Source organism: Ascaphus truei, chromosome 13 (genome assembly GCF_040206685.1).
Source record: "Ascaphus truei isolate aAscTru1 chromosome 13, aAscTru1.hap1, whole genome shotgun sequence".
Classification (NCBI taxonomy): Eukaryota; Metazoa; Chordata; class Amphibia; order Anura; family Ascaphidae; genus Ascaphus; species Ascaphus truei.
This window is the reverse complement of record NC_134495.1, coordinates 16593421-16619700: the sequence shown is the minus strand read 5'-3', so window position 1 is coordinate 16619700 and position 26280 is coordinate 16593421. Positions and strand designations below refer to the sequence as shown.

The window sequence follows — 26280 nt, the reverse complement described above, 5'->3', positions numbered from 1 at the left end:
TTGAGCACCACTGCTCTAAGCTTGACATTTTCTTGTGTGTTATATGGGAAACCGTTTTCTTATCTTAATATGAATATTGGTTTCTTACATAGTCAGTGTACTCAGCACTGCACATAGATTTTTGTTTAGGCACAATGTGCCCCCTGCCCCATAGAGCTTACAATCTCATTTTGGTGCTTGAGGCACAGGGAGATTGAGGGACTTCCCAACGAGTTGACACTGGGATTTGAACCAACCTTACCACTGAGCTTCTGCTTCCACACCCTTTCTTGCATTTGACCCAGATCTTTATAGTCCGGGTTATTTTGTTCCAACTCCTTGCACATTGCCAAATGTATCAGTTGTCCTATTTTGCCCTAGTCCTATCCTGTTCTATTCCAGAAGCTCCTTCAGATCCCCAAGCCAAGGAATGAAATCACGTCGGCCCTTTTCCGTATGACACCTTCCCTATGCCAGAAGAAACCTTTGCAGCCCATTCACTTCCATGCAATATACCATTTTTTCCACCACCTGAAAGTCTATTAGCACCACTTAGTAAATATTGGCCATAACATTTAGCAAATGATACTAGGTCCTCCGGGGGGGCGGAGTGGGGGGCTACAATAAGACACGTAAGGGTCCCTTTGTCAGGAAAGCATTTACATTAGCTTGGGTGGTTCTTCTGTTCCTGTCTTTAGCAATGCCATCCTCGATCACAAAATGTCAAATTATGGGAAATACATGTCATGTGTACACAGCAGTTAGTGTCATTTTGGGAAGCATTTTCCAACAACCTGCGCAGGATTTTTGATTGACACAGTTACCAATGGAGATAAGTCAGCAAACATCTGTTGAGGATGATAATATTGGAGTGGATATGTTGTTGAAATTTATATACAACTGCAGTTGAGTACTTTTTTTAGATGAATTTTGCACTGTTCACTTAGAAGGGGGCGGCTTTTACAGCTGTCCCAAGTTAAGATGGGATTTCTTTGTATTCCATGTCCCAGAAGGCATTTCCAAAAAAAAACTCTTAAAGAGTACGGAAGCCTTACATTTGGGTAAACGAATAAAATCGCAAAGTGTTTTTCTTTGTCTGTTGTATCTCACTTCCCTTCTGTACCCTAAGTTTATATTTTTACGGAGTGTATGCTTAAGTTTATGGTTAGAGAGCGACATCTTTTTAGGGGGTTATTCATTAGAGTGTGAGAGTGTGTTGTGTTTCTCGGCTTAGTGGTATACAGGTGCCCCGAAGGGCAAAAAAGTGAAACCTCGCTTCTAACAAAGGACAGGGAGGGTGCCTAAATAGTTAAAAGATCCCTGAACACTAGTGCATAGGGTGGTGCTCACTTGGGGAAGGTGAAATATGAAATTGTGAGACGGGAAAGTATCCCCTTGAGTAGTGGCACACACCTCAAAAATTAAAACTCGATTTTATTAACGTAATTAAAATAAAGTGTGAGGGATACTGAACAGACAAAACAAACACGTGAACATATAATAATAAAAATTGGAGTGTAATTGAACAAGGGTCACTGGTGATATAACAAAAAACACTAGGAGGGTAAAAATAAAACTCTCTACCACAAGGAAATGCGTTTGTGTGTGTTTAATGTTATCACGGTTGTCCTGCTGAGGGAACACAGGATGTAGCTGTGGACAGCAAGAACGCTCAGACTCTCTCTATTTGCACCCCCAGACAGTTTTTCTGTGTATTCTGCTAACAGCTTCATTATTGCTGATCACTGGTTTAAGCACCACAGTCGCCAGTATTACCTAACTGGGCATTGAAGTAATCAATGCCTAGTGGTGGAGGGGTTACTATACCCACCCACTTGAGGTTTAGGTTGTGGTACACAGACCTTTTTCAACCTAGACAGTTGATAAACTACCTAAGACTTTGCAGACTTAGAACTATGGGAGAGATGCAATTTACAATGAGAAACCCATAAGTAATAGGGTCTTAAGTAATTCAGGGGATTCATCCTCTGTTCCCTCAGCAGGACAACCGTGCTAACATTAAACACACACCAACGCATTTCCTTGTGGTAGAGAGTTTAATGATATACCCTCCTAGTGTTTTTTGTTATATCACCAGTGACCCTTGTTCAATTACACTCCAATTTTTATTATTATATGTTCACGTGTTTGTTTTGTCTGTTCAGTATCCCTCACACTTTATTTTAATTACGTTAATAATATCGAGTTTTAATTTTTGAGGTGTTACTCAAGGGGATACTTTCCCGTCTCACAATTTCGTGTTTCTCAGCTTAGCAGCATTGGCGTCTATGTATTAACGTAGCGAAAAGGGTGTTTAGACCAGGGGTGGGAAACTCCAGTGCTCAAGGGCAACCAACAGGTCAGGTTTTCAGGATAGTTCTGCTGCAGCACAGGGGGCTGAATCAGTGGCTCGGGCAATGACTGAGTCATGTTCAAGTTGACCGTTTTGGTCTTTAAAATCCTGCATGGTCAACGGCCTGACTATTTGGAGTCTCCTTTGAAGCCTCGGAGGGGATACTGGTTATGGTCCAAACCTGGTGATCAACCAAATAGCTCCTATTCCTGCCCTTGCTTTGTGCTTGTCAGGCTGGCACAAAGTTTTCTCACTGAGGAAGACACTTAACATTCACTTCACGTCTCCGGCATGTGTCTTGTTGAAATATTGAGGACACATCACTCTGCAGCGGCCTGACAGGAGGATGGGAGCGCCCGAGCTCGCACTCCTCTCAAAACTGATGACCGGCATCCGAAGGCGAACAACATTTTATCTGTAAGCACAGCGTGGGGTTATTTAAAGGTCAGCGCAAACACCCGACGTCGAGCAGCTCACCGCTGCAAAACGGGGCTGGAAAGCGGTCGCCCTGGAATTATATCGCGTCACATTGGCTTGTCACCTGCTCTCGACCAGTTTAACATCAGTGCTTTGCAGGCCCCTCTGACAGAGAAGGGGTTAACCTCAGCAGCCTCATCTATTTAGAGCTGCTGGGGATTCAGGATATTTATTGGCCCCTAATTAACATAGTGACCGGCTAGTTAACACACTGTTACGGATGCATTAACTTCCTTTGTTGTTGATGCATTGCTAGCTGCACATTACCGGATATAGTCACCGCTGTGTTTAAATCAAATATATACACACAGTAGCTGAAATAATTATTGGATCACTGGCAGCACAAGGGTTAAGTAGCTAGAAGGTATATTACAAAGCACAGATGATGATTAAAACTGGTGCCAATGAGCGGCTTGGTTGCGAGGTTGACGGCTATGGGATTTGAAGACTCCATTTGAAAGCGTGATATTTTCTAACTCTGATTTCGGCATTATTATTCAACCCCCCTCTCCGTTTTCAGCCCAGGAAGCTCAGCCCAGCTGAGTTTCTCTCTGTGATGAAATTTCAGCTGTTCAACTGATTTCTCGAAGGATCCAGTTCATTTCCGAATCTTAACTCAACGTTCTGGCTGCTTCTGAAATGCCTTCACTAAAGTGGTTGTCCCCCAAGATTCTTCCTGCCCAACAGTCACACCATCAATACCTTTGATTTGAAGAATCCCTTTAGCTCCATTCTGCCCTTATTGTTGAAATGCTGAAAGAGATGAAGTCGTATTAGATGCATCTTGAAGAGAGAGTGAAGCTGTCATAAAGAACATTATATTTTGTATGAGGAAGAGTCAGCATTTGAAATACATCTTAGCCAAAGAAAAAGATAATGGAAATGTATCACTTTAGTCTTGAGTTATTTCCCCTGATATTCAATGTTTCATGATATTTGAATAACCTGTTAAGGTTTATTTGTCTAGGAAACATTGCCAGACTCCATCAATCGCAGCTGTTATGTTGGTAGAAATTTAAAAAGAAGGGGGTATTTCTATCCCTTCTTGTTGGGTAACTCCTTTCTAGTTCCAACATGTATTTCTCGCTCGCAATAAGCAGAGAGCGCATGGCACATTTAGTTATCAGTACACGGTTGTTATAATTAAACATATGTAAATATATATATACTGTAAATATTACTGTATTTTCATTTGCATGTCTTAGACAGGTCTGCAACCCAATATATATATATATATATATATATATATTAACACAAATGTCCATTAGAAAGTCCCCAAGAGAAAGTCAATCACCAATAAAAGGCCCATTCTGTAGTGTCTAATGTTTACGGGGAGAATCGGAACGTCTCACTGCAATTCTGTTGATATAGAAGTGACTGTATAATCCTGTTCTTTTATTGTAACCATGTATTTTTTATAACTCTGTGCCCAGGACATACTTGAAAACGAGAGGTATCTCTCAATGTATTACTTCCTGGTAAAACATTTTTATAAATAAATAAATACAGTAAAAAGAGTACAGCGAATGATAAGAGGTTGCATGCAGTCCCCTCTGTATGGGAAGTATCGGTTGAAGAATATCATCAGGAAAGCAATTCTTCAGAACATGGAAATCTGTTTTCATGAGAGAACAGCATCTCTTAGGATGGATGACAATTTGGACCCTTTCGGTCCTTCTTCTTAGCCCAGGAAGATACTGTAAATTTCTGTTTTTGAGTCGAGATGGGCAAACTAGTCAAAATTAATTCCCCGGAATTCCACAGATTATTTAGACCAAATCCGTCCACCCACCAAAATCCATCGGTAGATTGGGTACTAAAAAAAACTGAGCGGATTCATTCAAATCCGCCATTGAATGCAATTTGGACGGAGAGAAAGAGATGCCTGTGCTTTAAAAGGAGCACACCTAAGGTACCCGACGGGGAGATATTCTAATGTGTATGCAAAGTATATTTCAATGAGTCCCCTTCCATACTTCCTAAAATAATTTCCATACCAACTATATAGAGTTGATAAGCCTATGCCACGGTAATGACTGGAATGGTTTATTGGTGTCAGACCCAACAGGACAAGTACCTACACCCACTGTTTTTCTAGGCTGCAGCTCTAGCAGTGTGAGCTAAACCATCTAATGGGTTGCAGTGCCCACGGTCTACTAATAGCATACTGTACCACCAGAGGATATCTATTTTGGTGATTGTAGCCTTGAAAGGACTTCAAGCACAAAGTAATAATATATACTGAGGGCTATGAGCTACTGAGGCCAGACAACACACACAAGTAAAAACAAGGTGAAGCACAGCGCGGACCAAGGAAACAGCCGATCCGAAGCGAATCCAAAACCGCAAAACATTTCACCCATCTCTACGTTTGAGTGCTTATTCCTTTTTCTTGTTTCCTGGTATGACTTATAGCTCTGACAGGGCAGAGGGGCTTTGGAATATATAGCATCATGTCCTGCAGGTTACCTTTACTTACACTGCACTGTTAAGGGAGTGTCATATACAGTAGCTTCTCTTTATTTAACTTTACAAATATAAAACAATAACATACCAGTCTAACTCCAGGTTGATACTGAAAGAGATGCAGTCCTGGTTGTGGATGGGGGGCTGCATGGAGCTTCTAGCTCGCCTGTTGCCCACCAAGGGTTCAGATCCGCATCGTGCAGTGGCTGTATGTGAAAACAAGCCCGGTTGCGAGTATATTGAAAGCAATTCCCCACAGATATGCGTGCCTGTTCTTTGCAGCATTAGCAGCAGAGATGAGATCAATATCTTTGATGAAAGGGTAAGAGCACATGTTAGGAATGATATCTTGCCATGAGATTTCTTGCTGACCAGAGAAAGTGGAGGTAATATGACAGGGCCCTTGATGCCTTCGGTCAAGCAGCGAGAGATTTGCAGTGGAAGTTACATGGTTTTCTCTGTTTGCTTTTGTATCAAAGCAAATTCTACAGGGAAATGTTTCTTTGCTAAAATCAACAGTAATTGCACCGGTTCATCTTGCAAGGTGCGGCGGTGTATATTCGGCTGTTCAAACTGAATGAGATGCCTTTTACTACAAGCCATGTAAATTACACCACCAGTTCATATCATGCTATGGGGTTCATTTTGATCCCCCCCTCAAAATGCACATCTTCTGTAGTGTTAATGATTATCAAGGGGGGACGGGACTACTGTTAATGTCGCTGCTTTTAAAGTGACTGAAAGACTAATGGTACATTATTTTGTGTGAACACAGAAAGTGTCTACCCTTATACATTATCTAAAAACTGCTTTAAAGAGGCAATCCAAGCAATATCCTTTGATTTCTGAAGGAGGTTTTAGCACACACCCCCAGCAGCGAAGCTCTTTGTAACACTTTGCTGTTTGGGATAATTTGTTGCCACTGTTCCCAGCAGTTTGAGCTGTAAACTGTAACAATAGATAATGTTACCTTAGTACTACAAGGATACATTGTAGCTGCTGAGTCACACTGACTGAAGGATTGATTGAAACTAAAAGGCAGCCATTTAGTGAACCCTGGGAAACGGGATCTTCGCTGATAGATCATGGGAAAATGAATCGATCAGCAGCTTAGGTCATCATTTTTCAATAAAGGTAATCAGAGGCTCCATATATTAAAACAAATGTTTTTTTTTAAATGTGAAATGCCGCTTGGGTTTAAACCAGTGCAGAAGAAAAGCAAGAACGTGTCATTCCTGTTGGCTTTTTTGAAGTCAGTCTTACATTTGCAAAGCTATTAAACATTACTTAAATTATGAAGCAAGTGTTACCATTAGAACAGCTTTCCATACCATTTCTGAGTGCTTTCAATGTATTAGAACTGTCATATATTACTATATAGTTACTTGAGTACTTCAACAGAACACAACAGGCGTTGCTTGCCTATTGTTACTAACAAAGATCCAGTTTGTAAGTATGGAACTTATCGAGGTTAATACATTATCATAAACAGAAATTACGTTTTCGTGTATCTTTTTTACCCGACCATATTTGATTAAGGCTTGGTGTTTTCACATTTGTTTTTGTTTTTTAATTCAAAGTTTATTGCAAATATTACAAAAGCTCATCAACATTGTACATATAGCATTCGATGTATATGATAGGGTTGCCAGACATCCTATATATATACGAGATTGTCCCTTTTTCCATTGAATCACCCCGTTGTCCCTGAAATGTGAGTCGGGACACATAATTGTAATGTATTACCTGGGGAGAGAGCTGGAAAAACTGTCCCGGGCCGGCATTTGTGTTGGATCCAGCCAGCGCTGAAAGTTGGACCCGAACTTACGCGTCTTCCCAGCTACGACCCGGCCTTCCCTCCGGGTGGAAAGTGAATCCCTGCGCTTCTCCCATTGGGCTAACAATAAATGTGGAAATAAATATACATAGTGAAACCTTAAGGCTGTTAGACAAAGGAGACTTGTGGTTACATCCGTTGATCAAATAATGACAAGCCTGCTAACCAACGTCAAGGTAAGTCTCAGTAGCAGGTCCCTATGCTAAATGCATACAAATGTTCTGTGAAATATACCCTGAAGGGGTTAATTAACTAAGCATAATCTTATGTAACTTAGTGCAGTTAAAAACTGGTATATACCATTAAAGATACTTACATGTGTGCAAGTCAAGTGAAAAGTGAATTTACAGGGACCTTGCTAGGAGATTATATACCTTGAAAAGGAGGGACTAACCTCCCACAAGCTGCTCAATATGCAGTTACAGGTGGATTGGCTAAATACATTAATCACACCCTAATAGTGGTGCCCACTGGAAGCATGCTGATAGGGATTTAATTCGGCTCAACAGAAACTGTAAAACAAATATATATTCACTGTGCTTCTCCGTGTAAGTTGTGGTGGGGGTGATGTGTGTGTATTTTGGAAGGGATGGTTGTAGTTGGGGGGGGGATGATTGTGTGTGTATTGTGGTGGGGGGGGGGATTGTGTGTGTATTTTGGGAGGGAGGATTGTGCATATTGTGGGGGGAGGCTTTCCATATTCTAAACTTAAATGTGGCATCGCTAGTATATCATGTTATGAGTTATGCGTTATAAATAACAATTACCATATCAAGAAGGACCTTTAAATAAAAAGAAACTGGAGAAGTTATTATGGGAGAGAGTTGGTGTCGGCGGACGCTCACAGAAATATGCAAGGGAGACTGGTTATGTTGAAATTAAATAAGGCTTTTATTGCGCCCGTTTCCTTAACATCAGGAAACCATCCACACAAGGGGTAAACAAAGCTTCAATTCACTTGGGAGTATTTCTAGTGAAATACTATGCAATCCACAACTCCCTTTAGATAAACATGTCTCCCAGCCCCAAACATATAGCATGAAATGAACAGATATAAAAAGTCTTGTAAATGAAAGTCTTATCTGTTGCTGGGCTGCTGTAGGGGAAGCTTCTCTGCTCTCTTGGAACCGCACCCTTCTGTGCACAGGAAATATCAGGCTCCAGGTTAGAAGTTTCCCGTGTCTTGAAAGCAGCTCTGCTGTTTCTTCTGGCAGGGCTCAAGCCAAGTGTCCCCATGTCAGTCTCACAAGATGGGAGAGTCAAGGACAATCTCTGCTCTGTCTCCAAGTTCAGTTCAGGTGTGAGCTAAGGAGTCTCACTTCCTGTCTCAAAAGAGAGGCTTTTCTAAGCAATCTAATCAGGCAGGTGGTGTTTGTTAATTGACTACCAGCAGTTAACCACCACATTGCTGGATTAGAGGCACATTACCTGAACAGGGATAACTCCCCTGTTACAGTTGGACATACAGTATATATGCATGGGTACTGTAAATAATTAGGGGGAAAATGTCTCCTTTTCAAGCCCATTCCATATTTTCACATTTCTAAAGACCATTGATTAAAAATATTTTTTAAAGGAATTGCTTGGGAATTGCGTGTAACATTTGTAGACGTTTATTGTACGAATCCCTGTTGAATTTGAATGCATGCTTCACTTTGTATATCATTTTAGAGGTGCGACAGATATTTGCTTTTGGTGTTTTTCAAACACACAGGATGCAGAATAAGACTTTGTGAGGAACGTTTCCAACTCAGCAATCCAACCTATTGTTCATCTATATCTCATCACCTCATTCATGTAACTCAGCCAACAGCAAGCACTCAAAAGACCTATTCCCCCGCAGTAACAAAGGAGGGAGAGAGCGTAGGTACTAGGATATCCCTCTTACAAACACTTATATAATATTGTGTTTCTGTATTTCTACCACACCAAAGGAAGGACCCCGAGAGGTTGGAAAGCTTGTAAGATATCAACTACTTGTTGGTCCAATAAAAGGTATGATACCCCTTCCTCCCTCTACCTCCTTGTTGCTCCACAGAAGAAAGGATCAACATCTACTCACTCTTCATTCACCAGTAGATATTTGTTTTCAAGCCATTAAGACATTTTCATAACCAGTTGTGTATTCGAGCTTGTGTGAGGGATCATTTTCATTTTGTAAATTACATTTTCCTTTTTTTAATTTTTTTTTTTACTTACTACGCTATTTTAAATGCAGGGGCTATTTCTTAAAGACTCCCAACTCCAACACTGATGCGAAAACAAATTGCACGGACTTTGTGTTAAGAAAAACTGTCTTTTCATTATATTTGTTGTTGGTTTTGTATTAACTATTTGGCTACCAGGGAGGCAATGCCGTATTATTCCCCCTAGCAGCAAAAGGGTTAAGATGCAATCCCCAAAGACGCCATGTGGCTGGAATGATGAATAGAACACACAGAGGTTTGATAAAGGTGACAAACCCTAATACAGATTTGGTAATAAAAGTACAGTACTGCTTCTGTTATACCGTTTCAGACGACAGGCGAGCAATGAATCTTAGGATGGCAGGGTGTGCAAGTGATAATGATTGGAATTTTTGGTAGCTTCAAGAAGGGCACACAAGGGAGAGACAAATCTCCGCTCCACAGCTCTCAAGATGATGCTAAATATATAAAACCAAGGGACGGCTACTGAATTCATTAATCTTATGCCAGTGGAGATATTATTTGGCTTGGAATGGCTCATGGCATGAGGAAAGAGAAAGTAAAATGTCTCTCTCTCACACATATACACACACACACACACACACACACACATATATTGTAACATCACATGTTGATCCTGCACACCACTCCTAATAAGATTAAACCTCTCATGGATAATAGAGATATGTAACCATCTAAGACAAACGCAATCTTCATGTACACCTATCCATAGTAATAGGACTATTTCATCTTCGATTGGTGGTCACTTCACTGCGGGTGTTGACCAAACCCTACACATGAGCGTTGTATCACAGTAGAAGAAAACGTGTTCGGCAACTACAATTCATCAACAAACAAAAAAATCATATTTATTTGGCATCCATAAAAACAAAATCACTCGAGGGAGCAATCAGAAAAAGGGTCAAGCACAAAGACAAGTTTCCATACATCAAGGATCAGTAATATCCACGATATATACCACCTGAATGAGCATGGCGGCACACCCTACTAACACGACAGCTGTCAACGTAGTAGGAAATGTCGGTTCTGCTTCCGTGAACTACATAAATAGTAGGCTGTTACAAAATATCACCTAAAAGAGGCCAATCACCCGAGTGCAGGTCATATGTATCGTGGATCTTACTGATTGTTGATGTATGGATACTTTGTTTGACTCTTTTTCTGATTGTTACCCATAGCGATTTCTTAATGGATATCCAACAAATATGAATTTGTAGATGAATTGGAGTGGCCCAATGCTTTTTCTTCTACTGTGAGATATATATATTAGCTGTACCCGGCCAAACATACGCTGATCTAGGAGATCTGAAAGGTTGTTGATTAAACATTACACTTTTTTTTTCACCCCTCCCTGTAATGCTTTCCTGTCTCTTGTCCCCTCTTCCCCACCTTACTCTCTACTCCATCTTACTCTCTCCTCCATCATGCCATGCTCCTCTTTGCACTCTCTCCTCCCGTCTTTGCACTCCCTGCCTTACTGTGTATGCTCCTTTCTGTGCACACTACACTCCCTCCTCTCCTACTTATCTCATTGATGACTTTTTCTTCCCAATTAATTATCTTGGAAAAGTTTGCAAGTGTTACTTTAAAAAGCATACCGTGTAATATATACATATACATTTTAAGTTATGGTGAGTGAAAAAGGCAACAAAAAACCTCCACCGTTAGCATATAGCCAATAAAGAATATCACTTGTGAGCACATTCACATGTCAGACAGGTCTGCACCCTTGCCTTTCAACCATTATCACCAAGCATATAGTGCTTCAACTGCAGCAAGGGATTCTGGGAAATGACATGCAAATGAGCACACAATATGTCACTTTTTGCCTGGAGTATCCATACAAATGGAGCCCATTTAAGCAGATGCATCACTGTTCACACAGATTTTAAGCACAGCATGGGACTAGCAACGTCCATATTTCTTAATTGAGAGGTTTCTCGAGTGACACCAGGGGAGAGTGAAGACTATCCAGAGGCAACAGTTCCTGTGCTGATCCCAGTTCCTGTCCTGCACGCTGCAGTAACAGTTCCAATCTATTGGAGACATGCGATGTTAAAGACATCCAAATGTGAGTGCAATATTTACTCTTAGTGAGTTGTGTGCTAGGACGTACTACTCTATGTCCCCTTTATTTGGTCCTATTTTTACGCCCAGATCTATCTTCATGTGAACCTTCTATTTTCTCAACACTTGTGGGATTGAGGCCTTGTTGGCAGCATCAATAGGGACAGCTTTAGTTCATGAGAGATTGCCGTTTGCATTTATTGGCACTCAAGTATTAATGTTATGGGTATTTGAACCAAGAGTGTGATTTTGGTATTTCTGTATAGTGTGTGTATATGTGTATATGTGTATATATGTGTGTATATATATATATATATATATATCTCAACCCCCTTATGGCGCGATCTGCTACAACACGGATCCACATATAACGCGGTCTGAGTGTGGCTCCTGTTTTTTCCCTAAAGTATTTGCATAACATACAAGCTCCACACAGACAAACAGAGCATGGCTACCGCATACCCTGGTTGGTAACACATTGTTCCATAGCATGACACAAACTTTAATAGCAGAGAGAGAACTACATGTACAGTGTTCCTATGCTGCTCTTAATAAGTGGGAATACAGCTTTAGGCTGAAGTTGCCGGGTGTTAGGACCACGGGGAAACTGATGTGACCACAGACTGCTCACTTTGCAGCCCCTCACCAAGTAGGGAAGTACGCTGGTGATAGTTGGAGGAGCAGGTGTTGGGAAAAGTGCTTTAATTATCCAGTTCATCCAGGTAAGAAACAGATACACACACACACACACACACACACACACACACACACTCGTGGGCTGTAGTGCTGCTCACTGGACCACCTGATAGGCTTATCACTGATGGCGTTTATTCTCCAGAGGTGTGTTGCCTACTTCTGCTGATCCCTCTAGTTTTAAGGATTCCAGTCCAATATGACTGATGACTGCCAACAGGGAAGGGGGGGGGATGCAGGGACATTTGTCCCCATTCTGGCTCAGGGGGGAACACGGAACCCTTCGCAGTACCCCCCTCCCCTTACCCCCACCAAATCACCCTTGCAGGACAGGCTCAACAGCTCAGTCAATACTCCAGTCCTTGGTCTAATAAATGATTGCCTGGCAGAGAACAACCTGTCTGTTTCTCAAAGGGGCAATTAATCTCTCATCCAGCTAAGAGACTTTAGAAATACCCCAGCTCTCCACTCACAGACATGTTGCATCGATAATCCAGCATAATGACTGAATTTTGCATCGTCTTGTTGGCAATAATATACCCTCCGAAAATAGGAGAACTGTGGTTCTATATCCATGTACAAGTGGGTGACAAAAGACTGGTCGTGTTAACTAGCTTTCCCAGTTTCTTGTATCTATTTTCCTTTGATTTTTTTAGGCCGATGTACAAGCGCTCACGGTGCAATGCTATTATCACATACCATGCATCAACAACCGTTCTGTTCTTGCTGTGCCGTGTCCCGCTTAGCATCACGTGTGTATCATTAGATCCTGGGGATCTTGCTGGTGCCGCCGCTGGCACCTCCCCCCCCCCCCCAGACACACTCCCCCTATGGCGGAACCCATTTGTTTTTGCGATCCTTGTTATAACGCAGTGGCAATATGTGGACCCCAAGCACCGCGTTATAACGGGGTTCAGATATATATATATATATATATATATATAGTGCAGAATAAATGAGTTCTTCAGTATTAGGTGATACCTTTTTTATTGGACTAACAATTTATGTCATAGGACAAGCTTTCGAGAGTTCTCCTCTCTTCTTCAGGTCAGCAATACTGAGAACTCTCGAAAGCTTGTCCTATGACATAAATTGTTAGTCTAATTTAAAAGGTATCACCTAATACTGAAGAACTCATTTATCCTGCACTATCACAACTGGACTAACACAGCTATTTTCTGATATATATTTGTGTGTCTTATATATATATATATATATTAAACAAACCAGAAAGCGCTCCTATTAGAAAATCAAAGATGACCGGGTGCTAGTCCCATAAAGATATGTAGATAATACATTACCATCCAGATGAACGATAAAGTAGAGACAGACTTCAGAAGGTAGGTTTTCAAAAAGCTATATTGTCAAAAACATCCCATAGAACCGACGTTTTGAACACTCAGGGTGCTCTTTATCAAGGGGATGTGGATGTAACCACCTCCTATATATTTTGTATATCCTGCTTCTGGGCACGGTCTGGCTTAGAGTGGGATTGGCACGGGGGTGCGCGAGCCCGCGTTTTCTGGGTACACGCGCACACGGGCGCCTACAATGATGTCAGATGCGCGGGCAGGTGTTTGGCGCGAAAAATCAACACTTTATTCGTGGTTGTTTGGTGTATATATAGAGGATCCCCTTCACCCAGTCCCTTATACTCCTTGATAAAGGACACTTAGTGTCTGAAACGCGTAGGAGGGATTTTTTCACCTCCTAGGGTGATGTTTTGTATCTGTGCTGAATAAATAGAAGTTTATTTTTAATACCAACTGACTCCCTGGCAGTGTACTGTTTTTCTCTTTTTTTTTTATACTCTTATATTTTGTGGGGGTAGTGTATATTTGGGGATTTTGGGGGGTTCAGTTGTATTGTGTGTATTTTGTGGGGGAGTTGTGTGTGTATTGTTGGGGGGTATTGTGTGTGGGGGGTATTGTGTATGTGTGTGTATTGTGGGTGGGTTTTGTGGGGGGGAAAGGGGGAGAATGAGTGTGAGGATGCAGGATTGAGTGAATGGGATTGAGTGATAGTGGGGGTGGGGAAGAGTGCGAGAGGAGAGGGGGTGTAAGAGGGAGTGAGGAAGGAGAAATTCATGGGGAGAGGAGGGGTATAGAGGAGGGGGAGGGCGAGGCTGTGTGAAAGGTAAGGCTGAGTCTATGCTCCCTGCTTGCTCGCTGAGGCGCACTGAGGCTCAGGGAAAGTGGGTGCTTTCCCTGGCCTTGCGGTTGCTTACCGCATGCGCCGTCAGCGGGCCTTCAGGGGGCAGGCGCGTCACTGGCCGGTTGGCGGGCCAGTGATGTCACGGAGCTGGTTCACCCTCATTGGGCGAACCGCTCACGTGACCGGCCTGTCTCGCCGGCAAGAGGGGGAATTTTAAATTCCCCTAAGACCTGCGCTTCCGCAAGCGTGAGGAAGCGCAGGCGAGCCCCTACTAAAGCCGCTCTAATTGCGGCTCTAGGGGCTCAGTGCTGAGCGGGAGCGCGCTTCCGCCAGCAAGCACGTAACATGGCCGAGGCCTAAGAGGGCTCGCAAGGCCGTCGACAGAGGGGATCACTGGGAAATCTATTGGTGGGCCTGATGCCAACATGTACTTATGCATAGAGACCCTTACTTGCCTATATAACATGTAATCCGGTGCTTTTTTTGCTTATATGGGTACTGCACCCCTGTACAGTATGTACATTATAATCTGTATATTTGGTTTATTATATGGAATTGCAGAGAACCATGTATACTGTACATTATAATGTGTATATTTGTTTTATGATATGTGTACTCACTTAGTGTGACCATATAATTGCAGAGAAAGAAGCATATTGTACATTATCCACAACAACCTTTCCTTCCATAAACTATCCCGAAACATTCTCGTGGAAAGAGTTTCATCTGTAAGTCAAGATGATTATTCTTTCATATGTTCCCAAAACTGGGCTAACATAACAGGGTGATCCTCTTCCATATTTAACACCTGCAGAAATGTAAGTATTCAATCACAGGCAGAATGCATGCATCATGCTGCTTTGTGACAGGCTGAGAAAATATCTGCTTTTCCAGAGACTGTGAATCAAGGAAACGGCAGCATTTTGAAAGCCAAAAAGCACATTGCAAACAGCTCAGCTGCCAAGGGTACCATCAATTCTCTGATGTCCGCAGGAAGATTATAGAATTTGGACTGATTTGTATGAAGTTCTGCCTCCATCCACCCGGTTTCATAATTACAGACAATAAGATTCATTCTTTTTAAGGTTGGTTTGTAACATCTTGAACTTTAAGTTTTATGGACTTCAAAACATTCAGTATGTAGAGTTAAAGTAGAAATAATACTTTCCCTCTTTTTCTTTTTTCTTATTTCTATATTGTATGTAAAACATGTGACAAAGTATAATGCTACATTCTTACCTAAGCTGGCAATTGTTTGGGGCTCCTGTTATAAATCTGTCAAAATCCTGATTGTGGGCCTAACATAATGGCTGCCTTACAGTTTCAATCAATCCTTCAGTCGGTGTAACTCAGCAGCTATAATGTATCCTTATATTAGTATGGTAACATTATCTATTGTTACAGTTTACAGCTCAAACTGCTGGGAACATTGGCAACACATTATCACAAGCAGGAAAGTGTTGCAAGATCTTGCACTGCTGGGGAGGTGGGCTAAAACCTGCTATAGAAATCAAAGGATGCTTTAAAACTAATTAAAAATGGCATTAAGTTGAATAAAAAATGAAAAATAGAGCAGTCACTATTATTTAATACTACAGAACGGATTTATTTTAAAAAAATAATATAAGATTTCACGTTTTGCTGCTTTAACCTTCCTAAGACGCCAGACATTTTAGTTATATAATTCTGTCTTCAGTGAGTGAGAATGGGTTGTGATCAGGGTCATTGGTGCAAAAACGGGTAGTGCAGCCGTCCAGTGAGTGACACTAACCCAGGGGGGCTCAACTCCCGTCCTCAAGCCTCCCCCAACAGGTTAGGTTCTCAGGGTATTCCTGGTTCAGCACAGGTGGTTCAATCAGGCCCTGCTTCAGCACAGGCCGCTCAATGAGTCCCTGCTTCGACTGAGCCTCTGATTGAGCCACATGTGCTGAAGCTGGAATATCCTGAAAAGCTGACCGGGGGAGGGGCTTGGGGACTGGAGTTGAGCACCCCTGCACTGACCCATATGTGAGCCTTCCTTTCAACGTGAGACTACATTCAATGGAATAAGACATTGACAGGCTGGGCAGTCAGTATTCAGGTAGCATTTTGTTTGGTAAACCTCTGAAACATTTGAATGTGGCAATTTCTGCACAATGCAGAGTAACGTTACTTATTAGCCACACATTTCCTAAAGTTTCCTATACTAGGGCTTCCTATAAAGACAGCTGAAGATTTCAATCTCCCCCCCCCCCCCCAAAATGGGGGTTGTTTGGTTGGGGGGAGTAGGGGGGGGGGTTTATGACCATGGGAAATATTCTTGAATCAAACAATAAGGAGGGAATCAAGAACATGCAGCTTGGGATGCCCAAAGTACATGCAGCTTGGGATGCCCCAAGTACATGCAGCTTGGGACGCCCCAAGAACATGCAGCTTGGGACGCCCCAAGTACATGGGGACATAAAAAAAGAGCGCAATGAAAGCATGGGTGCTACAGGCAGGACACCTGGTCCGGGTACTAGCATAAATGGAAAATGGGGGGGGGGGGGGGGGGGGAATGCAGGTGGATGCTGATTTTTTGCACACCAAAAAAGAGATGCAGAGGAATTAATGCAAAACAGTCATTTAATGACTAAAAACAGTCACAAAAATCCAACGTTTCGGTGCTGACCACCTTTGGGGATAAGATGGGAAATATTCTCCGGCTTTCACATACAATGTTTGATACATTCTGCTGCGGAGAGGGTGAGAAATGGAAGAAAAAGAAATCCTCCTATTCACTTGATTAACAAACGAGACGCCAGTGTTGGATTCAAGGATAACAAAAAATGACCTATCCTAAGTGCATCTGTTTTCTAGATGGATTTTCACCTTAAATGTCAATTAAAAGACTTTTAGCACATGTAGCATCTATGCGCAGGTGTGAATACCAGAATGAAACAGGGATGTATAAAAGAAAAACTGTCACGGCAGTTCACTAATGTAAGGTTATCTTTTCTAATAATGCATTCTTCATATTGTATGGAATAAAAAAAAAACATGCAAGAGCTATCTGTACCTTTGGAAAAAGCAGGAAATAAGAGCGTATTGATTCTGATGGGCCCAAGCTTAGATAGGCCAACAAAAAGAATCTGTTATCACTAACTAGTGTGCTGCAACACTTAAGCTATCGGGGATGAAGTGTGGTAACTATCCATGCGCACAGCTTTGATAAAGGTGTTTGTTGATGTGATCCATTCTCATCCATAGTGATGGAGACACAAAGGAACTTATGGTTAAGTTAAAGTGGTGGCCAAGGAAACCCTTTGAAATTCACTTCTATACAATGGTCACCAGTGGTGGTCTGTCCATGACAGTCTGCTTGTCAGATCCAGGAGCAGTGATTTTAATATACTGATTGACCCGGGCATTCATTATTATCACTGGTGGTGCTTTTTGAGGAACAAAAGGCTTGAGAGCCACTGATTTTGGTGAAGCATTTTAAGGTGGGGTGGACTATCTAGCAGTTACCTTTGGTCTCTGATTAAGGGGAGGTGAATTTTAATTACACAACAAGCTGACTCATACATTTAGCTACCTTTTTGTATGCTGAAAGGGTTAATTGAAGTGTAGAAGCATCTGAAAGGGCACATTGTTAAGGTATAAGTGAGTAAATTGGTATAACAAAGACTAGAAATTAAGATCGTGGATTGTACCATAAAGAGAGATCCTCAAATCTGGAGAAGCTTTACCTGCATTTTGGTGAGGCTTGAGAAACTACAGAAGTAGTATGTTATGTCTGGGGGACTTCAAATCTTAGTAAATTGAGATCTGACTGATGTATAGCATTGGAACTCACCATCTACATCACTGTTTTTCAACAGTGGTTCCACAGGCAATTTTCAGGTAATTTGAAAATTGTACCAAATACAGAAAATTTACAATGCATCTGATCTCAGATGCGCTATTGTAGAGGGTTGAGGTTCCTTACAATGCATCTGATCTCGGACACGCTATTAGAGAGGGTTGGGGTTCATTACAATGCATCTAATTGCAGATACGCTATTAAAGTGGGTTGGGGTTCCTTACAATGCTTCTGGTATTAGACGCGCTATTAGAGAGGGTTGGGGCTCTGCAGAATTTCGCAATTTCAATATAGGGTTCCTTAACCAAAACAAGGTTGGAAACTACTGATCTACATCGTGTCCTTTTGTTTTGTTAATTAGCTGCCATAGCTTTTTTTTATCATGAAAGTCACACATTGATTAATTCTTATGGATCAACACATGGACTTTTTACTTTCATTTGATGTGGGTTTTCCTCCAGTTCTCACTTTTTAACCAATACCATCAGAAGTGGAAAAAAATGCAAATGTAACAAGCGTTGTTATAATTATGGTGTCGATTCACATGATTTTAGGATTGGAGCATATAGGTATGTGCATTGTGTGTAGTCATATAAAATGACTGTATTATTTCCCTGTAGGTAGCTACATGCTGTTTTGTGCTTAAGTAAGACTAGACTAAGGGGGTAATTCTATATTGCCTGAATTAACTGTTTGGGCCATTTTGGGCAAATATCGCCATTGGCTTTCTGTGCAGATTTCGGGCTAAAAATGCCCTGAATGGCCGGTTTGGAGACTCTTTTTACTTATGCCCTAACCATTTGTGCATAGTATCAGACCCGCCACCAACTTTTGAGGGGGGGGGGGGCTCTCAGCTTGTGCAGGGTATGGGAGGGGGGGGCTCTCAGCTTGTGCAGGGTATGGGAGGGGGGGGGCTCTCAGCTTGTGCAGGGTATGGGATGGGGGGCTCTCAGCTTTTGCAGTGTATGGGAGGAGGGGCTCTCAGCTTGTGCAGGGTTTGGGAAGTGGGGATCTCAGCTTGTGCAGGGTATGGGAGGGGGACTCAGCTTGAGCAGGGTATGGGAGGGGGGTCTCAGCTTGTGCAGGGTATGGGAGAGAGGCTCTGCTTGTGTAGGGTATGGGAGGGGGGCTGAGCCTGTGCAGGATATGGGAGGGGGGCTCAGGTTGTGCTGAGTATGGGAGGGGGCTCTCAGCTTGTGCAGGGTACGGGAGGGGGGCTCAGCTTGTGCAGGATATGGGAGGGGGCTCAGGTTTTGCAGGGTATGAGAGGGGCCTCTCAGCTTGTGCAGGGTATGGGATGGGGAGGCTCTCAGCTTGTGCAGGGTATGGGAGGGGGAGGCTCTCAGCTTGTGCAGGGTATGGAAGGGGGGCTCAGCTTGTGCAGGGTATGGGAGGGGGAGGCTCTCAGCTTGTGCAGGGTATGGAAGGGGGGCTCAGCTTGTGCAGTGATGGACCATTTGTTTCTTGAATTTGTCCTGGCAGCTCGGCTCATCATGAAACTCGTGACCTACTTCTGGTCAGGGGCCAGGTAAAGCATGACACATGGACAGTGGGAAAGGCAATGCCAACAACTTACATACACATTGTTACACTTGTTTTTGCAACTTCCTCTGGAGTTCTTTGTATTCATTGGATTCTTTGAGATCTGGTACTTCATTTTGTGGCATCTATCTTGATACTCTACAATGTAGTGTGGATGGTAAAGAATTCTGCAAGCAAAGTTCTCCCTTATATAAAAGGTTACAGTGAATATGTTACTGATCCAATGCTTCGTAATATTTTCTGTAATCTTTGCGATTCAATGCATGTCCATCTCCCACATGAATTGTTGGTGAATGGAACATCCCAACATTTGACAGGTACTGTAATTAGAAGACAGGTTCACGGTAACAGGGACAACTGTCTCAGCCAATCAGAATGATCCGTGTTTGAAATGCTCGTACATGTCAAACCTGTCAAAACTAAAGAAGGTCAAGGAATTTAGCAGAATAAATAATTCTCGCTGTAATATCACCACTCTGATTTAAACAAATATGTGATCACTAGATTGTGTAGATTAATTCAGAAGATGCTTCTTATTTTTTCCTTTTTTTTCTCCACCAGGAGTAACAACCTGTTTAATGAGGTCATACAAATGAACTTTGAGATCACCAGTTTCAGCAGCCTGTCCGGGACCCAGCCTATCTCATGGCAGGTGGAATACTATGGAAAGGGCACGACGGACATGGTCCTATCGGAAATCTTCATTAGTCAGAAGGACCTTGTCGGAATAGTCCCCCTGTCAATGGTAAGAGCGTTATTTTCGGTTCTGATAGAATGCACAGTGTTTGCCTAATTCAGAGGTTCTCAACTCCAGTCCTCAAGCCCCGCCAACGAGTCAGGTTTTCAGGATATACTAGCTTCAGCACAGGAGGCTCAATCAGTCCCTCTGTCCGCACAGGTAGCTCAACCAATGGCTCAGTTTTGGTTGAGCCACCTGTGCTGAAGCAGGGATATCCATAAAACCTGACCTGTTGAGGAGTCTTGAGGACTGGAGCTGAGAACCCCTGGCCTCATTAGATCTGTATGTAGATCACACAGAAGGGAGCAGCTAGAGGAAATCAGACACCGCCCAAGTAAAAATAAATTAAATATATTTATAGGTGCCAGATTTGGGTTAAAAAATTATCAATGACCTAGATGAGATCCCTTAAACATGTGACTGGATTTAGTTCACTCTAGTCTTAGGAGTGATTTCCCTTTTAATTCAAGATATTTTTTTAACAGCGTTGGAACCAGGTGGGCCTCCGGAGCTGAACCACGTTATTTGTCATCTCCAAAGACCCCCTTGTTCCCGAGATATCACATGTGTAGTTACCTGGCTGTCCCATAAAAATCCACAATTGTAAGGTTGCAGCTTCCTATTGGCTGTGGTACCAGCGAGATTTGGCAGCCTGACTGAGCTCCCAACTGTGGAGAAGAGCACATGGGAAGGAGGGTGGCTGGCCTGGAGCTCAAAACAATGTGTTTCCTCTCTGGAGACTTTCCTGCTTCCAAAAAGAATAAAACAAAAAAATTGATCAGCCCGTCTACAGCCTTAAATCAGTGTTTCATGTTTAGTGTCAAAACGTCCTCAATGTACCCCACAAGGAACCTGCTGAACAGTAAAAGGATCATGAGTGCAAAAATCTGGTTCTTAGGCTCAAACACACAGGCACACCCGGCATGTCATGCTCTTTACATTTGGTTCCCAAACCCTGATGCCATAGTGCAGGAGTGGCCAACTCCAGTCCTCAAGGGCCACCAACAGGTCAGATATTGGGGATATCCCTGCTTCAGCACTGGTTGCTCAATCAGTGGCTCAGTCATTGATTGAGCAACCTGTGTTGAAGCAGGGGTTTATCCTTAAAACCTGACCTGTTGGTGGCCCTTGAGGACTGGAGTTGGTCTTTGTGTCTGCAAAATGTTTCTGAAGAGCGCTACGTAAAACTAGCAGCGCTATACAAGAACAAACTATTATTATTATTTTATATTGTGCATGCTCAAATTTATCCAAAAGTCAATAGAACTTAATGCACTCCTAAAAGGGAGAAAAGGAAAACATGTTGTCAACAACAAACAACAAAGTTGCAGTGAACAAAGGAGAGTGCACCGATGCTCGAAAGTCAGAGAACAATTCAATCTTCTCACACTAAAAATGATTTGCTTGAAAAGGTTACTTTCTGATTCTCCAATCATTATCCATTCGGATTATCAACCAGATAAAAATAAGAAATAAACAGTAGTTCCAACAGGTTCATTCTGCACAGTAATACAAGTGCAGGTCGTTCTCTCCCAGAGGGGCACAGTAAAGACTTTTCGGGTCACCTTGGGGGGGCCGCGTATCAGTAAGACCCTTCCTCTGTACAAGATCAGTATAGTACTAGATGGCCACATCTGTTTACTGATATACGGTCCCACTAAGTGACTCCAAACCACTTTTCTCCGCTCCCCTCGGGTCAGATTCGTATTGTTGTTAAGAATGAACCTATTGGAACTATTGCATTTTGCATCTGTTTGATAATGCAGATAGATAAGGATCGGAGAATAATAAAGTAACCGTAAGGACTTTATTCTGAGTGCGTGAATATATCGTTCTTCTCTGCACGCTCATATTTGAAACTGGCCAAGCCTCCATTGCATTTCTTCTTCCAGCAAATTAGGCTTCCTATGTTGGTGTCCTGCTGTATTTCCCATTGTTCTCACATCTCCAATATCTTCAACTACTACTAAATTCAGTCCATTTGTATCCATTAGCAGTGGTATGACATTCCCCCTAGCTATCCTTTGCTGCATATAACAAAATACAAGAGAATCAATTATTTGCTAGTACATTAGATTTGGTTGCAGATTCATCTCTGAAGGGTGGTTTGGGGAATTACCTGGTTCATGGTATTTACGGCCTTAGAAAGTATTATAACAAGATAAAATAATATAAAGAGCCTTTCAGAAATCCCATATGTTCCATTCCTATTTTATTAGCCAGAAAACCTTTGTGTTTAATGACATCTCATCGAAGCTACAGGTACCTTCTTGTATTTTGAAAACCATGTGACTTAACTCTATCCCACCCTGAACAATGCAGTACTCTTTGCTGGTCCCTTTGGTGGCTAAAGAGTTTATATATTTACATGAGGGGCTCATTCAATAACAGATCTGTTCATATTGTAAACTCATAATGATAAATGGGGCCGATTTTGGATCCGCAGGAAATCTGCCGGTTTCTTTGGTCCACGGATTTTAGCGGATCAATCTTATAAAAGGGCGATTCGCGTTTTGCGTTTTTTTTATTATTATTATTGCACATACACTCCGCGAATTCTGCAACCCGTGGACGGATTTGTAGAATCCAATATGCAGATTCAGCAATCCGTGGCTTGGACTCTACAAATCCCTCCACGGGTTGTATCCAATGGCGGTTTTTTTTCCTTTTAATGAATCCGTGTGGATTAATACTGACCAAATCTATTTGCGGATTTTAAAACGCGAAACGGATTTTTGGGGGGTGGGAAAATGCGAGAAAATCCGGGAAACGGATTTGGGGAGAGTCGCCCAACACTACAAAGGAGTTAAACAAAGCACATGTATTTCGACCGGTGTCAACAAGCACAACGCAATACACAATTAAAGCATATAGTAACAGAGGGATTATGAACATCCATCTTTTGGCCGCGACAATTCATCGTGCTTGATATGTAGCAGCGAGTGCCCAGGGGAGTGGTGTCAATCGCAGAATGAGCCAGTATAAAGGAGTTTCACTTATAAATTATTTAATAGGATGTGGGTCAAATTGGAAGTTTCTGGGGGTCAAAATAATGCACCAAGTCGAAAATGGTACAAACGTCCTTGTTTAATAGATCTGCATGATCGTTTAATGACCAATATCTAATACAAAATGGAAGCAAATTTGGCAATAAGTCAAGCATTGAAGCATCGTGATGGTTTTTGGTCGATATGTCCCTTCCTCAGGACGGTTCTGGACAGCACAAATATGAATGTGTCTTTGTAAATCATCCAATAAACGAGACTCCTGTGCTGTTTGTTTCCTGTTGTAATTGGGTAGAACAAATGTCTCTTTTAACAGCAGGCTCATTAGATGACCTTTCTCGCGTTGACTTTGGCACTTTTTCTCCGTCTTGCATTCTGCTTACCACACAGGATTGCGGGTTGTGATTCCCCGTGCATGGCATCTTTGTTTAATAGCCTTCATGCGAAGATGGATTCATTGTTAAATCTGCGGTGGCTTCATTGTGAACATGTTCACTTTGACCATATGGTAACTGGTCTGTGGCAGAATACAATCCGGCTTCGCTATGCTGTGTAGCATATTGCCTTGATGCACACACACATTCAGCAAATAATGACTCTATTTAAAGGTGCACTCACTCTGACAATAACATATGCTAATAACAGTTGATGATCACTTCAAATAAAAGTGCCCCGTTGCTTCCAGTGGAATAGATTTTTTTTTTTTTGCAACATTTTTGCACTAGGTTGTAATATGATGCATAATCCTATAAAATATATATATATATATACATAGTATGTTTTATTGAAAGAGCAGCAATTTAACCATTGCAAAGAAATACCAATAACTTAGTATGTTTTATTTATTTATTTATAAAATATTTTACCAGGAAGTAATACATTGAGAGTTACCTCTCGTTTTCAAGTATGTCCTGGGCACAGAGTAAAACAAATAATACATGGTTACAAATACAGTTACATAAATGAACAGGGTATACATTATATACAAGACATTGCGTGCATAGTTAAAGAAAATATATATTATGGGCGTATGAAACAGTTAAAGACCAGATTAAAGTGTGAGACAGCCTTAGATTTGAAAGAACGTAAACTGGTGGTGGATGTGAGAGTCTCTGGTAGGTTGTTCCAGTTTTGGGGTGCATGGTAGGAGAAGGAGGAACGTCCGGATACTTTGTTGAGCCCTGGGACCATGAAACAGTCTTTTGGAGTCTGATCTCAGATGATAAGTGCTGCAAGTGGTATGGGTGAGGAGCTTGTTCAGATAGCTGGGTAGCTTGCCCATGAAGAATTTAAAGGTAAGACAGGAAAGGTGAACTTTGCGCCTAGACTCTAGTGATGACCAATCTAGTTCTTTGAGCATATCGCAGTGATGTGTGTTGTAGTTGCATTGGAGAACAAAACGACAAATTGAATTGTAGAGGGTGTCAAGTTTGCCAAGGTGGGTTTGAGGTGCTGAGCCATATACTATGTCTCCATAGTCAATAATTGGCATTAGCATCTGCTGTGCGATACGCTTTCTGACCAGGAGACTTAGGGAGGATTTGTTCCTGTAAAGTACCCCTAGTTTGGCATAGGTCTTGGTTGTCAGGGTATCAATGTGCATCCCAAATGTTAAGTGGGAGTCAAACCATAAGCCCAGGTATTTAAAACTAGTGACAGGGGTTAGGGTGGTGTTAGCGTTGGTTCTAATCAGGATCTCAGTCACTGGAAGCTTTAAAAATTTAGTCTTGGTCCCAAACACCATTGTTACAGTCTTGTCAGTGTTTAAAAACAGTTTGTTTTGGGAAATCCAGTTTACGAGTCTCAAAAAGTCAGACTGAAGTATGTGTTGAAGGTCAGAGAGGCTATGGCTGTGTGCATATAGGATTGTGTCGTCTGCATACATGTGTATTGAGGCTTCCTTACAAGCTGTGGGAAGATCATTAATGAACACTGAGAAGAGTAGGGGCCCCAGAACAGAGCCTTGCGGGACACCACAGGTGATATCCAGGGGGTTGGAGTTAGAGCCTGAGATGGACACATGTTGGGATCTTCCTGATAGGTATGACTGAAACCAGTTTAAAGCATGCTTCCCTAGAGCTCTGGAGTTTGTTAAGCAGGATAGCATGATCAACTGTGTCAAAAGCCTTTGCAAAATCTAGGAATACTGCACCAGTGAGTTGTCCCCGTTCCATTCCACACTGGATTTCATTGCAAACTTTTAGCAGGGTAGTTACGGTGGAGTGTTTGGGACAATGTTTGAAAATGTAGTGGTGGTGGGGTGGGGGGGGGTTATTACTAAATAAAAAAGCAAATGCATCTTTTAATGTACAATCAGGTTTTCCTTTTCTGAAGCTCACAAATTGCCCCTACGCAGTAAGAAGTAGGATGTTACACAGAGAATGATACATTAACTGCTATTGAACTGTGTGTGACAGATTTACTGGGCAAAACCAGGGTGAAAAACCGCATGAAATGTGTCAGTGAAAACAAATGCATCTATATCTCTTAATTTATGGAGCGCCCACGGTGTACTCAGCGTTGTATAAAAGAGACAATACATTACAGGAAATAATAATACAATAAAGTCAGACAATAGGAAAGGAAAGGAAATCCCTGCCCTGCGGAGCTTACAATCTATGTTGTGTGTTGCGAGACTTACAGAGACAGCAGGTGAGGGAATAAGTGCAGTAGATGGCAGTGCTTGGCCACAGTGGGTGGTAGGAGTAACTGTGGGTGTGGGACAGTAGCCATGAATCTGAGCTATTGAAATGCTTCATTTAAGAGGTGAGTTTTAAGGTTTGTCTTAAAGGTGGGGAGAGAGGGTGCTTGGAAAATACTGAGGGAGGGAGAGGGGGGAGGGGGTGAATGCCGGCCTTAGCACTTACTGTACCTGCTGCTGTGCTCCTCCTTCGTGCCGCATCTAATGATGCTGCGATGTCACATGGCATCGCATTAC

The 26280-nt window shown here is 42.2% G+C and overlaps 1 protein-coding gene across 4 annotated transcripts in view; it reads left to right on the top strand.

Moving 5' to 3' along the window:
* Positions 1 to 26280, top strand: part of TMEM132C (transmembrane protein 132C) — a 225421-nt gene that overhangs the window by 136594 nt on the left and 62547 nt on the right. For all 4 annotated transcript variants that reach the window (XM_075568706.1, XM_075568704.1, XM_075568705.1 and 1 more), the window contains one exon: positions 20160 to 20343. In XM_075568706.1, the coding sequence (XP_075424821.1) occupies positions 20191 to 20343 (153 nt within the window). In that variant the 5' untranslated portion in view covers positions 20160 to 20190. The remainder of the gene's footprint in view (positions 1 to 20159; positions 20344 to 26280) is intronic.